Source organism: Corvus hawaiiensis, chromosome 4, assembly GCF_020740725.1.
Source record: "Corvus hawaiiensis isolate bCorHaw1 chromosome 4, bCorHaw1.pri.cur, whole genome shotgun sequence".
NCBI lineage: Eukaryota > Metazoa > Chordata > Aves > Passeriformes > Corvidae > Corvus > Corvus hawaiiensis.
The window spans coordinates 12,602,894-12,619,287 of record NC_063216.1 but is presented as its reverse complement, the minus strand read 5'-3'; the positions used below and the strand labels follow the sequence as shown (position 1 = coordinate 12,619,287).

Sequence of the window (16,394 nt, the reverse complement as noted above, 5' to 3'; positions counted from 1 at the left end):
GGAAGGGTCAAGACACATTTTGTCTTCTGGTCTGCTGGCAGAACTGAAGGAAATCTTTGTGTCTCGGTCTTCTGGATTTCATGGGCAAAAATGGCAGACTGCTTCTAAATGTTCAGTTCCTACATCCATCTTACAGCTTCTGTTCTGTTTAAAACATGCTTACAATGGTGGGTGTGCACTGCAGGTACTGAAGTTAGCTGTGCCATAACGTGGTTCTGCTGTAGTACTGACACGTGCATTTACATGGATTTGGCCCATCAATAAAGGGAATTTTGCAGCTGCTTATAGTTTTTACAGCTTAGTTGTCAAAATTGCATTCTTACATTAATAGTTTTAATTGTCAACTCTGCTGTTATTACAGATTCAGTTGGACACTCAGTATTTGTTTTCATAGAAATCTGACATTGCATTTAGACTTAAATGCATGTGTCTGAAAACCAGATCATAGTAGGCCGTGAGTTTCCAGTAGTTTAAGTACCTTGGCTGAGACAATACTGTGAATGACCTGTCGCTCACAGCTCTTGCCAGCTGTCTTTTCATTTGCTTAAATCTGGTAAGAAGAAAACTGTAGATATGCAAGAAGAGATGAGTAGCTACATGTCAAGAAGCAGGAAAATTGTTTTTGCATGAATTCACAGATAATAATGTTCAGAATGTGCATCAGTGGAATTTGGTCATTCAGAAAAAGTTCAACTCTGCCTATAATTACAGAAAAGAAATAAAACTCTTTAGGGAGCATGTACAACAGAGAACTATAGTTAATTTTCTCTCTGGATGTGTTATTTCAACACATGGCAAAAGAGGCTTGATTATTTGGACTATGCAGTACAAGAAAATTAGTTTTTATCCTTTCATGCTTTTTCGTTTTTGGGTTGAAACTGGAGTGGTACCTGCCTTTTGCAGGTAATAGGTCGATTTATTTAAGATGTTAATGTCATTTTAAGATCTTACTGTTAGATACTTTTCTTACTTTCCAAAAAACATGCTTAGGTATCTTTGTCACTGTCATGCTTCTAGAAGTGTATGAAAGAGATTCTCAGTAAAACATTGAGATATGTGACTGTAACCTTAGAGAAAAAATTACATCCCTTCAGATTCTGAAGATATACTTTGCAAGCTGGGTTGATGACTGCTATGATTCCTGTTTTTTCTGATGTACAGCTGTTGTTGTGAGAGAGTGCAGCTGGTAGATAGGTAATACTGAAGCAGTAAGAGGAAAACATATCTTCTATGCAGAAATATTTTTGCTATCTAAAGTATTAATATTTCTCTCTATTTTAATCTTCAGTTTGGAAGATTGCTTGACCTGTGTCATCCTATTCATAAAAAATACCAGCTTGCTGTTACCAAGGTATTCAGCAAATACATGACTGCTATTGTTGTTGCCACTGAAAAAACAGCAAGAGATTGCATTCGGTTCCTAAAACAGGAACGAGCTGAACCTGAAACTTTTCTTGCTTTGGATTACCTTGATGTAAGTATGTTTTTCTTTCTCCTGTCATCAGCAAGCTAATACATTTGTAAGTCTTGGTACTGGCTCATTTAACTAAAATAGGCTTAAGTGTTAAGGCACAGGACTTGGCAAGTGAATTTTGTGAGGCTCCTGTTGGCCCACTTTGCCAGCCAGCTGAGGTCCCTCTGGATGGCGGCATGACCACCTGGCATATCAGCAGTTCCTCCCAGTTTTGTGTGATCAGCAAATTGCTGAGGGTACATTCTTCCCCATCATCCAGATAATTAATTAATGAAGATGTTAAAGAGGATCGATTCCAGTATTGACATGGCTTGCTACGGGCCTCCCATGGGACTTTGTGCTACCAGTCACCACCCTGTGGGCTTGTCTGTTCAGACAGTTTTCAGTTCATCTCACTGTTCATCCAGACCCTATTTCATCAGCTTCTCAATGACGATCTTAGGGGAGGCAGTGTTAAAAGCCTCTCTGAAGCCTAGGTAGATAATATTCACTGTTCCCCCCTGCTCTGCCAGGCTAGTCATTTCTGTTCTGTTAGGCTGTTGTTGGTCATGCATGACTGACTTATGAATCCAATGTTGACTACTTCTCCAAGGTTTAGTGTTCATATGCCTGGAACTGGTTTCTAGGATAAGTTGCTCTATCACCTTTTGCAGGATCAGCCTGAGGTTGGCCGTCCTGTAGTTCCTTGGGTCTTCCTCTCGCCCCTTTTTGAACAGAGGAGTGACACTTGGTTTCCCCGAATTCTTAGGCACCTCTTTCAGTTGCCATGATCATTCAAAGGTACATAGAAAGTGGCCTTGTAATGACATCAGCTTCTCCTTCAGCTCTGCTGGTTGCATCACACCAGGGCCCGCACATTTACATGCATCCAGTTTGCTTAAGTTTGTCTGACCTGATCCTCTCCTAACAAGAATGTATCTTTCTTATTCCAGACTCCCCCCTGGGCTCTGGAACCCAGGATTTCCAGAGGCTAGTCTTGCAAGCAAAGATTGAGGTGAAAAAGGAATTCAGTACCTCAGTCCATTCTATATGCTGTGTCACTAAGTTCCCTGCCTTATTCAGTAGCAAGCTCACATCTTCCTTAGTCTTACTTTTGGCACAGATCTTGAACTCTCTTGTTTATTCCCCATGCATTAGTGTCCTTTGATTTCATGCACAGGTTACACAGTAGTATCTTAATGCCATTATAAATAGTAATGCTGTAGGTTACACAGATTGAAGGACAATGGTGTACCAAGAGCATAAACCCCAGATCTGTTTCTAGTCTTGCAGTGATTGAGCTCCCTGGTGCATTGATCTGTACATTCTGTCCCCAGACCACTCAGATTTGGAAATGCTTTGCTCTAACAGCGTGGATTCTAAACACTGCTTGTTTGCTTTACAGGTCAAACCAATTAACGAGAAGCTAAGGGAGGTAAAAGGAGCTAAAGTGATGGTGGATGTTGTACAAACACAATTTGCACCATTGAAAAAAGTCATTCAGTTTGTGAGTGGGAATGCCTTGATCTGCGAAACAGTTAAGGAAGCAAAACATATTGCATTTGATGGACCAGTGAGGTTGAAAGTAAGAAGCCAAAGTTTGTGGCATACGTTTTTCATTGCAGTTTTGTGTTTGATGCCATTAAATAATTCTTCTGTAAACATGCTGGAGTATTACAGATAAACACAGAGTTGGTACCATGTTGTCTAATCCCACAGAAACAAATCGCTAGATAATTCACATGGTTGTTTTCCTCTGAAAGTAAGTTGAAGTGGTTTCCTGGGAAAAGGAGGGGGCAAATGAAAGGATAGTTAGTGTGCAAATATGGTTCTTGGTATGGTTCTTGTGATTAGGAGTAGGAGGGAGGGATAATCTTGCTTCTGAAACAGTCTGATTTAAAAATACAGACTTTATCTTACAAGATTTTCTTTGAAAAAATGCTTTCAAAATTCTTTAAAATACCTGCCAGAATCCCTTGGTTGTAGATACAGGTTATGTCAAGGACTGGAAGCTTCTCTGTCACTTCCTGCAGTTCTTTCTTATTCCTGTCTCTATTGCTGCAGACAGTATTTTATGCACTTAATAAACCTTCTAAAACTTAGATTAAGACACGTTTAAGTTGAAGGTGAGTGTGAAATCATGTTTACTTGAAATAGTCACAAAAACACCCATGTTCTTTACTAAAATTTACACTTTCACTGTACAAACAAGCTGTTTGCCTTTGCTCCGGTACCACGTTGCTTGGTCTGTTCTACCGAGCTTAAAAGGTGTCTGTTCTACACCTTTTCAGTACAAGTGTAGACACAAGTGGCTATATGCAAGGAAATGATACAATTTCATTTTATTTTCTGATCAGTTGTAATAATACCAAAATGTAATTAGTGCTAAGAAACAACAGACTTTTTCTTTGCTTCAAATATCTCATGTTAGCAGGTTTGGAAGAGAAAAGAAAAATTTGAGCCCAACTCAAATGTGGTTGTTACTTGTTTAACTACCGTATCTTGGGCACTAGTGCATGGGGTATTTTGGCTGGGTTTTTTTCTGATTTATTTGGATTTAACTTATTTTCTTCCAGACAGTGGCTCTTGATGGAACTTTATTTTTGAAATCTGGAGTGATTTCTGGAGGATCAAGTGATTTAAGATTTAAAGCTAGATGTTGGGATGAGAAAGAAATGAGTAAAATGAAAGAAAGAAGAGATAGCTTGATTAATGAGTTAAAGGTAGGTCTCTTAAAAGCACTTAACTGTAGAAGTCATGCTATATCTAACTTATTTCAGCTCTGAGAAGGTGATCTCCTAAAAATGTAATTTTCAAAGCTTTTGACAGGACATAATAGCTGTTCATTCTGTTCTAGTTAATAATGAACTCTGCATCTCTCTTCTTAGCTGAGATTCTCAGCTCACAGGTGGAAATACAGGACAAGACTGTTGGTCCAAGCTCCCTCCAGGAAAAAGTTGTTGTTCAGAGTACCTGAAGACTTGTAGTGAAAATGACAATATGATCTGTCAACATGGGAATGTTTGCATGAACCAAAACCTGCCAGTGTAAAACAATGTGTCATTAGTGTTGACTTTTTTTAAGAAGGATGGAGTTGTAATGTAATCTGCCAGTGGGTACTTTCTTGGGGGAAACAAATCCATTACAATATTAATATTGAATATGACCTGTGCTATCAGCCCTTACCTTGAATGAGGCCTGTGTCAGTGAGGCTAGCTTTAAAAGCTGAAAAACAAATAATTTTCAAATAGTACGCCTTTTGTTTAAATGCTTTTTCTTCCACCATAACACTTTCCCAGGACTTAATGAAGATCAGACGGAAGGAGGCTGACTTGAAGCAATTGCGTGCTCAGTGCCAAGGAACTCAGACACGACTTAAGTATTCACAGAGTGAATTAGACGTTATTAAAAAGAAACGTCTTGCTAATCTCTTCATGGTATAATACTAACTCTGTATAATTTTCATGTTTAATAATTGTATTGTTTTAAACTGCAGTTATTCATCAAGTAATGCTACTTCCTTACGTAGTTTTTAAAATTCAGCTAAAGTTTTACATATAGCAGTTACAAGTGAGGAATTGATAAAATATAAAAAACAAGATTGCAGGGTACTTCACATGAGGCTTTTTGTATTGTAGTTTTAAAAAGCTTGGTTTATCATTTAGTAACCTTCAGAAGTCTGTAAGTCAAAGTGCACTTTATGTGGTATTTAGTTTGCTTTTCTGCTCATTTAAACTAATTGTTACATGCAGATTAGCAATAATAGTGGTTAAGTGGCATTAGAGAAGAAAATATTTAAATTTCTAATCAGAAGAAACAGTTAACATGGAACAGAGCTGTCTCTTAATTTCTAGAAAGTTGATCCTTCTATTAAGAGAAAGTACCATCTTTTTCCTTTTTTTCTATCTAGGAAAAATCAAAACTGGAAAGTGAACTGCTAAATATTGAGGCTCAGTATGATACGCTTAATGAAGGAGTAGTACAAAGAAAAGAGAAAATACAAGAATTTCAGAAAAAAATTAACGAGGTAATGCATTCCATCAGAGCTTTGAGATGTTGTGCTGTTAGGCTACAGAAACCTGTGTTTTACTGACATTTAGACCCGGACAACTTCTTACTTTGTAAAATGTTTTGTCAACAAGGCTTGTACATTATTCCAGCAATCTCTCCACATCCTCTACCTTTCTTGCCAAGGTAGCTGTGAACAGAGAATGTTAGTGTATGTGTGTCATAGCTTTGCAAATCGGTTTCCTTAGAGTCAAAGTTCTGTGACTGTCAAGTGCTAAACACAAATCCAACCAACCAAATCCATCTGTGTCTCAAATAGATGAAGCTTTGCTTAGTATCTACAGTTTTCTAGAGCTGAAAAGAGTCCTCAGTACTGTGAGAGGACTGTGTTCTGAACTCTACAGGTGACATGTCTGGGGGATGGCCTGTATACTAGGAAAGTAGATGGAAAACAGCATAGTGTGAAGGTTCCTTTCTCTTGGGAAGTAGCCAGTATTTGTGCTTCATATTCTCTATGCTCTGATTACCCCGGGAAAGCCGCTGAGGTGTGCATGATAATTGTCAGCAAATTCCTATTTCACTGTTTAGTGGGGTTTGTTTGTTTCTGTAGAGGTTTTCTTTTTGTGGTTTTGTTGTTTGGTTTTTTCTTTGGTGGGTGGGAAGGAGGTTCTTTCGGGTTTTTTGCATGTTGTGGTTTTTGGGATTTGTTTTGGTATTTTGTTGGGTTTTGATTTTTTTTTTTTTAAGACGGTTGTATACCTGTGTTCAAGTCCAATTCAGGGAAGGTGGAGCTAGCCTGTGATATAACTGAGTGTTCTTCTTTCACCCTCTCTTTTGAGCTGTAGGTGATGGAGAACTTGGAGATCTTGTTCTACCCCACCTGTCCAAATTCATTACCTGTTAGAATACTAAACAGCTTTTGTCTTTAGAATCTGCTCCTGTCTGCTTCTTATCAGCAACAGGAAAAGTTCCCTATGATATGTGATCTACCACCTAGGTTTCTCAGCTGGTGTTTGTGTAGACACTTCTGCCATCTCATCCCTCAGTTTCCCTGTCATTTGCTGATCTTCCCGTGCTCCCCAGAACAGTTCATACAGACACTGGGCAGATGGAAGAGCAGGGTTGTCATGAAGAGACTGAAGGCATTCAGTGAAGGGAATGTTAGTAAAGCCTAATGTGATGCTAGGAGGGGTTTCCTACTGTGTTCTGCTAGAGTAGGCAGTAACTGACCTCTTGGGGAAATAGGCATCTCATCTCTACCTGCATCTTGAAGCTGCCTTTGTTCCTACTCTTGCCAAACAAAGAAATCTGGTATAAGCTGTGGAAAAGTGGTACTGCAGCTTTATCTGGAAAATTCACAGCCTACGACTTAAGATGCTGGTGTAAATGCTGGAGAAGGAGAGATTCCTCACCACTGTCCGTAGTAACTCAGGCTGTATCATACATCTTTAATTTAGTTCCTGGCTTCTGACCCATTTTCATCAGTCAGTCTGGGATTAATTCATGACTGGAATTCTACATTTAAGAACAAGCCAAAATTGCTGCTGGTTCTCTGTCTTGCTTGGGGTGCAGTCATGAGGGAGTGCAGGTGTCTGTCATCTGCAAACACTGAGAATGTCATTGATGGTTAAGCTTGTAAGAATTCCAGGTACAGGGAACTTTTATTTTGCTTATTCTGAAAAAAAAAAAAAAGGGGCTATCATTTGGAGCAATCATCGGTTTCCAAAGAGTAGTGTAACTTGGAGAATGTAACTTGGTTTGATGTAGTATTTGATACCTGGCTAAAAAAGCCTGAATACTAAAACAATATCAACAATACCAGGTTTTGACCTGTAGAGTTCTCGTAAAATTTTGTTCAGTCCATTGGGTTTCCTTTTAAATAGGCTGTTGCTATTTCTTCCTTCAGTTCAGCCATATACATTCTACCTAGTATTTGCCTGCTTAAATTTTTCTTCAAAATTTTAGAATTGGTTTTGGCTGATGCTTTTGTTAATATCTACTGTATCATTAGGAGATTAGATATTCCATGGCAGAGTTTTTGCTATGACTTTTCTATAAATGGAGCACAGTAATTAATATTAATGGTTGTCTTGAAAGGATTCAAATAAAAAACTGAACTACAACTCCAAGAAATCTGGTGTATCTAATTAGTGTCCTGTCCAGCTTTCTCTTCTTCCGCTGTCTGGGAACAACAGGCAAAACCAGGGAAGCAGGTTACAACTGTGATGACTTTTGTCTTCGGAATGACCAGGTGCTGTCAAGATCATCTTAGGTTGGAGTTACACTTGGTAGCTCACAGGCACATATGCCATATGTCTGGCATTTGGACTGAAAATGTTATTTGAAAATTTCAAATACAAATTACTTCTCAGTAGTTGTTAGCTGTTTTCTTGAAGTATCTTAAAAATCCAGTCTGTAGCATGAAGTGATTGAATATTTTACATCTGTGAGTTGAAAAATAGTATAATCATTTTTTGTTCCATTTCTCTGTTTTCAAAGGTTGAAGATGATGTTTTCCGGGAATTCTGTGAAGAAATTGGTATAGAAAATATTCGTGTGTATGAACAAGAACATGTGAGACAACAAGAGGAGATCGATAAGAGAAGGTGATATATGGCACTGAAATGTAAACCAGGGGTCGGTATTAGATTGGGCACACTGGTACTTGAGAAACTCCCTCACAGGAAATAGCACAAAGTCCTAGAGGATGTAGAAGGTTCTCTTTATTACTGTAAGGATTAGGTAGGCCACTGCTACGAATTAGTTAGACAAGGATTAGTTAGATCACTGCTGTGGTTTGGGTTTGTTAGACAGTCAGGGACTGCTTGCAACAAACTTGAAAGGTAACATTTACTATTTTGGTAGCACTATTGTAAAGAAATAGTTTTCTGAAACCTACATTGAAAAATTGCACTATCCCAGATTGAGAATAGCATGAAGGGTCACTTGTGTTCGAAAAATCTTAAGGAAAACTGGGTGTAAGATGCAGGTGTTTCGTATAGGAACATACTCTTAAGGAAGACAGGCTCTTGAGTTTTTCACATGTGACCTCACCTAGTGTTTCTCTCTTGTGTCACTGCACCATAGATTTGTATTTTAGGAGGAAAATGATAAAATGAACTGATGGTTGAAGTTCAAGTGTCACTTTCCATATTGATGTGGCTATATTGTATTTTTTTAACTAATATCACTGTATCTTTGTGATTTCCCATATATCCACAGGATGTGGTATAGTAGAATCAATGTATGCCAGGTTTTGTGTTCATATAGAAGATACAGTAATGGTATCTAAATAGAGTCCAATCACAGTTACTAGCCTGCTTTGTAAGAACTGGTTTTAAATCCTGTACTTTGACTAGACTGGAGTTTGAAAATCAGAGGACACGACTGAAGATTCAGCTGGAGTATAATCGTGATCATCTACAAAAATTAACAAACTCAGTCAGCAAGTTGAGGGAGACAGTTCATAAAGATGAAGCTGAGATTATCAAGCTACAGAAGGTAAGTGTAAAATCAATGTCTGTCTCCGTAATTCAGTGCATTCTTTCCTCTCAGTTCCAATTTTGAATAAATGTAGTTGATGCTGTGGATTAATTTTTCAAGAGGTTAATTTAGTTTTGACTTGGTAATTACTTAAAAAATGCAGATGCATATTGCATTTTAACCTTGGAATAAACTGTTGTATTTGGATGCTTATTTATTATTAAAAATAAGTTTACTAAAAATTAAGTTTTGGATTACTGTCTGTACAGTATTATTTTATATTTTGTTCAGTTAATGTGTTCAGTTGATATGAAAAGGCAACATACAACTACAGATAAAACCAGCAGCATGTGGCTCAGATTCAGCAGAAGATTTTATGAGTAAGAGCAAACAACTCTAGTGCTTTACATCTTTAAGCTACTTTACAGCCACTAACACATTTAAAATAATGCTTTGAAACCGATTTAGATTTTTAGTTGAAGTAATATGTATGGAGTCCTCCTTCACAGTGTTTATCCTGTATTGTGCTGATGGTGCTTGTTAAAGAAACTGTGCTTGTTCACAGAAAAGGGAAGGAGAAAAGATGTGCTTTGAACAAAAAACAAAAAGTGAAGTGTATAAAACTGCCACAAAGTGGGGGAAACCCCCTCTCTCCAGTGCCTTTTCAGATCTTGTGCTGTAACACATCTGAATGTAACAGGTTTAAACTTTAACTTCTCCTTTCTCTATAGTAGATGTTCCAGATCTAGATTCTTGGTGGGAGGTTAAAACTTCAAATATTTCTATGCAGGATGAGGAAAAGCTTCTAAAAAAAGTGAATGAACTTTTGGAGGAGCAGCAACACCTTAAGGATAGATTAAGTGCTCATAAATCTGAGCTTACAAAAAGCCAAAATGAAGTTGAAGAGTTCAGAAAGACGATGTTAACTCTTAATAGGTAATTCCTACTTGTACTCCTGGGAAGATGATTAACGGGATAATATTTAGAAGGGATTTAGTGATCACCTGTTTGGATTTCTCTTGTTTTGTTTTCTTGTGAAAGATTTATTAGAGACATAGTGATCTGCATCTACAGTGTGCCTTAGTTTAACAGTGTTTCTAATTCAGTGTGTGAAGGAGAGTATTTCAAGAGAGCCATTCCATAAACCATATAGAATAATTTCATTACCTGCCTAGTCTTGGGTCTCACTGTGATCTCTGCCCACAGATCTCTGATCTCTTGTGGTCAGTATGTAGTAGCTTACAGCTTGACTGGGGGCACGTGAAGTTCCCTGGTAGTTCCACAATTTAGTTTGAGTTGTACAGTAGGCCCAATTAATGGGAACATTTTTATTTTCCAATTTCATTGTTATTTTTCCAGACTTTTCATGTGTTGGATACCTTAAACTAATACTAATTTTAGGTCATTATTTTGTCCTACTATTATATTAAATCAATTCCTTTGTGGACAGTTTATACTTCAGTTTTGTGGTGCTTGCTTATTATTGATGTGGCTACTGTCCTTTAATCAGGAGTCATCTCTGTGTTTTAAAACCCCATCATGTTGGCACAGTATGGCTAGGTAAACTTGTGGAATTTTCTATAAACTTATGAACTGTATGCCTATTAATTTGTATTGTGTGTAATTTTAACAAGATGTTTCTGCTGATGGTAACTTTGTGCTATCAGAGGAATTGGTTGCAAAGAATCAAGCTGTTTCAAGAAGAGTAATGATAAAAGATACTTGTTTACATGTTGAAGGATCAAATCTCCATACGTGTTCACTAGAGTTCAGGGGTAGGCTGTAATTAGGAAAGATGGGTATTTGAACATGCCTTTAAGTGAACTTGGCAATGTACTGAGACTGAGGCTCCCTCTGGAGTAATTCAGGAAAATGGAGGGGATGGCAGAAGTACAGTACCATTTTTCCTTTGTATTTGATGGGGATTACTGCAGAGGAAAGAGCACTCTTGGTGCTTGGAATCTGTTTTCCATGCTGTATTTATCTTGCTGTTTTTCTGTGGATGTTATTAGCAGTGGTTTTCCACTCTTGAGTTGTTTTGTGCCCTTTGTGCATGTAGAGAAGCCACAAAGTTGCAGAGGGAAGCTACAGCTCTAGAAACCTCTCTGGAAGAGAAGAGATTAAAGCGACACAATCTGCTGCTTGAATGCAAGGTGCAGGACTTGAAAATCAAGTTACTGTTTGGATCACTGGATGACATCAGTGAAGTAGAGGTACTTAAAGTGTTTACAGGAGATAGATATCATAGAGGAGCACTTACTTATTAATTTAAAGATCCTTTTTCGCTTCTTACAGGACTGTTTGTCTTACATAGTACTATTCAAACAAATATGCTCTATTTGTGTGATCAGGTCTCTTTCATTCAAAAGAAGTATTTCTTTTTATTTTTGTAGACAGAAATATTGTTTGCAAGTATTTTTGCTTGTGCTTGAAACATACTTCTGTGAAATACATAAAATCTTGTGGGACAAGAAAATTGGTACGAAGATACATAAGAGGATACACAGGGGTCAGTTTGGAAATGTAAATAAATATGGCTTGTGCAAGGGTTGAGATCACATTTGGTCAATCATCCATAATATAAATGCTGTACGTAAAATCATCCTTTTGTGTTCAGTAGATGTAGATATTCACAGAAATCAGGGATAGGCTAAAGTAGAAACATTCCTGCTGTCTGATGATTGCCCCTCGTTACTTGTCTTCATCTTCCCTCCTTTTCCAACATATTTTTGTGAGGAGAAATAAACTTTCTGCACTGTTACAAAAGAAATGAGCTGTGGGTTTTGAAGAACTTACTACATGTGTTTGAATTTGGAAGGAGTCTTGAACCCATTCCTTAGAAAAGTATTTTTGCTGGAGGATAGGTGTGAACTGGGCAGGAGACAAAATGCAGCCAATGAGGTGGGGTGAGCAGTCTGCGAAGGAACAGAACTGCTAGTGATCAAAGGATGTAGGAACTCAGCTCTCACTGTTCCTGAATAAGGAAGAGAGGAAACCAAGGAGGTGAGCAGAAGGAATAACGATGTGGATTCTTAATTAATCTCACTGAGAAGACCAGCAAGATTTGGTTCTGAGGAAGCATCTTGGTGGGAAAGGGGTCTAATAATGAGAGGTGGCACATGTTTCATTTGAGGGAAAGTGACTGAAATTCAGCCTACGAGGAGTAGAAGGTTCTCTGCTTATGCCATATAGAACTGAAGCTCCTTGTTTCTTTTGAGGTTGACTGAGTGGAGGAAATGCCTCAGTTTACACAGTTCAGCCTTCCCTTGGAAGGGGTTGAGGAATCAGGGAGTGTAAATCTTTCCAGTCAGGAGATTTACAGGTTGTACTGTGTTGTAAATATGTTATAAACAAATTGCTGCTGCTTTCAACATAGCTTCAAGCTGAGTTTAGCAGATGTTTTCATCTTTATTTAACAGGTGTGGGTGCTAATTAGGCTCATGAGATCTTAACTCCTCAGTCCATTTGGGCCAGAGGAAGACCCATGGATTAAGTTTACCTTGTACCATGTTACCACTGTCTCTTAATTTTAAAATGTCCTTCATCTTATAGCTAGGAACTGAAATAGAAGGCACCCAGACTCTATCAGGGATCTATGAAAGGGAAGAGAGAATTCAGATAGACTACAGTGCCCTAGAAGTCGAGCTAAAGGTAATCATCTTTGTCTGAAATTATTAGAGATGGAGTGTTTGATTTTTATTTTTGTGAAAAATACTTTATTTGTTGTTTATTTATTCTTCACCGTGGTCTTTAAGTGGCACATGGTAAAAACACTGCTAAGCTGAAGTGCATGTGTATACGTGCTGTAGTTTTGCACTCATGACATAGCACTGATGTGTGGGATTTCTAGATAGATCAGTTTCCCATGTAACTGGCTTTAACTTACAGCTTACTTGAACCACAAAAACGGAATTGAGAGACTTAATATAACCTTGATTTTTTTTTTTTTTTTTTTTTTTTCCCCTCTCCTCCTTTACTTTCTGCCTTGAAGTAAAGGCTCAAAACTCCAGAACCCAAGGATGTGGGGGGTTGTTTACCTTCTGTGGCATTTGCAGAGACTGGGGCTTCCCATCCTTCCGTGTCTAACAGCCCATTAGGTCACATTTTCTCAGCAGGTTTTGTAATTTTGTTTTCCTTTTTAATCTTGAGGAAGATAGTTAAATGTCCAAGGCTAAGCACAGAGCAAAGGATGAATCTGTCATCACTGGAACTTATCTCAAAGAATTCATGAGAACCTCTCCTTTAAAAATGAAGGAGTGAAGCACTAATTCTGCTCCTGTGCTGTATTTTAAAAAGGGAATCAAGGGAAAGGAATTGGTTCCCTGTTTTTAAAGGTCTTGGGGGAGAATAGTGAGGGCTTGGTAGATTCATTGCAAGAGGTAAGACCTGGGTGGCATCTTCAGTTGCGTTTCCAGTTAAAGCTATTAATAAGTGGGTAATTGTTTCAGGAACCATGAGTGCGTGCTGTATGTATTGAAATGTCTTGGCCTAAAAGCAAATTAGATTGCTCTTTTTTTTTTTCTTTAGGAACTAGAATCTGATAAAGATATAGAGGATCATGTTAAGCAAATGCAGCAGGAAATCAAATGTAAAGAGGTCACGTTAATGAAGACAGCTGCTCCAAACCTGAGAGCAGGAGAGAAATTACAGACAGCTCGAGACAAGTTCCAAGAATCAATAGATGGTAACACTGAGTCTTTCATGTCAGTCACTTTTGAGATTTCACCCTAATTGGAATTCCTTTTCTTGGGGTTGGTCCTGCTGGCTTTGCTCCTTTCAGATATCAAAGTATTTTTTTGTGCTCAAGTGTTTATCCTCAGTTATCTAATTATATGTAAACAATTCAGTAACATACACTTGAGTGAGCAGTAGTTTGTTGAAATACAGTTTGAATGATTGGGAAGATATTTGTTTCCCACATGACATCATAAAGTATTTTTACTTGCTTTCTGAGAATTACTGACTTTAATGTTAAAATTGCTAAAATTTTTCTTACATAACTGAAGGAACTGTGTGTGTTGTCCAAAACTCAGACATGAGCATTTCTGCAAAATTATGAGTATCCTCAGAGAGTTTTGCAGACATTAACAATGTAAGAAACCTAAGGGGTTCTGGAGCTGTACCAGGTCAGTGCTGGTGCTGCTTAGGGCTGCCTGGCTCCCAGAAGGAACTAGGAGAATTTTATTCCTTGCTCCAGACAATTGTGGCACAGAGGAGTAATTCCTGTGATTTTGGGTTTTTTCCCCGTAGCTTTTGAGACCAGCAGAAAGGAGGCCAGAATATGCAAACAGGAATTTGAAGAGGTGAAAAAAAGGAGATATGAGCTGTTTAGCCGGTGCTTTGAGCATGCCTCCATAGCCATTGACAGGATCTACAAGAAGCTTTGCAGGAACACTAGTGCTCAGGTGTGTCATGTTCAGGGGCTTTGCCTTAAAGGCCTTAGTGGATGCTAAGTATCAAATAGCACTTTTGGTTTCCAAAGACAGTCTCAGTCCTAAAGATGAAAATTACAGAAATAGACTACAGAAGTTTAGGGTCAGGGAAGGAATAGGTGATAAGTCAAAGTATGCTTGACATTAGACAGAGAGAGGTAATCTGTGAACAAAATTGGGAACTACTCAGCTTGGCTTAGTTTTCCTCTTTGCTTTTAGCAAACTTGTAAATTATCAGAACAAAAGTGTGAAATGTAATTGAGTACTTCATTTAAAAATAACATTGGTTTACAAATCAGGTGATACAAATATTAATCGTTAGTACAGACAGCTAAAAATCATAAATCAGTGCTAGTGTTTTGTACAAGGTCTTGAAGCACCTTCTACCCCACTTAAATATTTAGAAAACACAGACATAATATGTTTGCAACTTTTAAGAAACATGTAGAAAAATTGTCCCACAATTCTTTGTTACTATTCCTGTATTAACACCAAAAGTCAAGGGGGAACTCCCAAATGCTTTGGTTACGTCAAATTCCATAGACTGTGGAATGTTTAAGGGATTGAACTCTTGTCTGTCGTAAGATTTTGTATTTTCCCTCAGCATGTTGTGTGTTCGTTTGGTTTTCTTCCGTTATGTCTGTGATCTGAGAGGAGACATTTGAAATGAGGGTTAAGTAAGGAAATTTCTGTTCTATCTGTCTCCACCTGTGCAGCGGGGAAGAGTCTGTATTATTTTATTGTCTCTTCTATTAATGAGAAAAATAAACCACGTAGCAAAGATCTTCTTACCCATCGTCCTTTTAGTGGTTTGGAAAAATGGTGGTTCCTTTAAAATAATGCTTTTAAATTTTGGCCCTGGGAACCAGGATACAAAGTACAGAAGAAGACTTTAATACAAGCAGTCTTTGTCCAACCTAGCTCAAAGCTAGGTTCTATAAAGCCAGCCTTTCACCAGAAAAATGCAATTTTGCAAATATATTGTCTTCCAGGCCAAAAAAGAAGAAACCTGCTTTTGAAGTGTAACATTTTAATAATTAAAAAAAACAAAGCAGTTACATAAAAGGTGATAAAATCAAGTTTGTTCAGTAGTTGAAAATTTGTCAATAATAAATATGTGCTGCCATTTCTTTACTGGTGTTGTTACTGAGCCTCTTGGTTCCTGGTTTGTTAGCAAAACCATACTCTCTGGGAATTGGATAATGTTACTCTCAGAATGGATGAACAGGTTCCCTAAAAGTGAAGCAAACTCACTGGTTTCCTCACTAGCTCAGGCAGTCTTTAAACCTAAGAACTACCCATCTAAATAATTTTATAAATGTCACTATTAACAATTAAATGTATTTGTTTCCAGGCATTCCTTAGTCCTGAAAATCCTGAGGAGCCCTATCTGGAAGGCATTGGCTTTAATTGTGTGGCTCCAGGCAAGCGCTTTATGCCAATGGACAGTTTGTCAGGAGGGGAAAAAACAGTGGCAGCCCTGGCTCTTGTGTTTGCCATACACAGGTAAAAGAACTGTTCTGGGATTATCCAGGGAAAAAAAGGAAGTACTGTGGTACTTGGCCAGATACCTGGAGAATAGGTGATAGAAAGAGACAGTGTTATGCTTACACACATACTAAAAAAATTCTGCTAATGGAGTATTCAAGCATTGCTGAAGTCCTTATTCTTTATCCGTCATGACTTTATATATTCAATGTAGATTTTTATGTTAATTAAAATATTAACTGTTAATTAAGTTGTCTATTATTTAATATTAAATGTTAAATGATACCTAATTATTTAATTAAAATAAATATAAGAGTAATATTGCAAAATATTGTCAACATTTTTTTATGGAGTAAGCAAGTAATTAGAATGTTTATTAACATTTTGGTATCTCAATGCAAAACACCGTCTTGTCTTCTGCAGCTTTCGTCCAGCTCCTTTTTTTATTTTGGATGAGATAGATGCTGCACTGGACAACACAAACATTGATAAAGTAAGTTGGTCTTTTACCAGCAGTATCTGGTACCTTT

General features: G+C 37.7%; 1 protein-coding gene across 1 annotated transcript in view; it reads left to right on the top strand.

The window, feature by feature from the left end:
• The window catches only part of SMC1B (structural maintenance of chromosomes 1B), a 29,622-nt gene that overhangs the window by 10,202 nt on the left and 3,026 nt on the right, over window positions 1-16,394 (top strand). Inside the window, exons 10-23 of the mRNA XM_048300935.1 lie at window positions 1,289-1,474; window positions 2,859-3,038; window positions 4,030-4,176; window positions 4,753-4,890; window positions 5,364-5,480; window positions 7,961-8,067; window positions 8,821-8,962; window positions 9,735-9,880; window positions 11,004-11,157; window positions 12,497-12,595; window positions 13,472-13,628; window positions 14,195-14,349; window positions 15,731-15,882; window positions 16,288-16,357. Of these exons, the coding sequence (XP_048156892.1) occupies window positions 1,289-1,474; window positions 2,859-3,038; window positions 4,030-4,176; window positions 4,753-4,890; window positions 5,364-5,480; window positions 7,961-8,067; window positions 8,821-8,962; window positions 9,735-9,880; window positions 11,004-11,157; window positions 12,497-12,595; window positions 13,472-13,628; window positions 14,195-14,349; window positions 15,731-15,882; window positions 16,288-16,357 (1,950 nt within the window). The remainder of the gene's footprint in view (window positions 1-1,288; window positions 1,475-2,858; window positions 3,039-4,029; window positions 4,177-4,752; window positions 4,891-5,363; window positions 5,481-7,960; window positions 8,068-8,820; window positions 8,963-9,734; window positions 9,881-11,003; window positions 11,158-12,496; window positions 12,596-13,471; window positions 13,629-14,194; window positions 14,350-15,730; window positions 15,883-16,287; window positions 16,358-16,394) is intronic.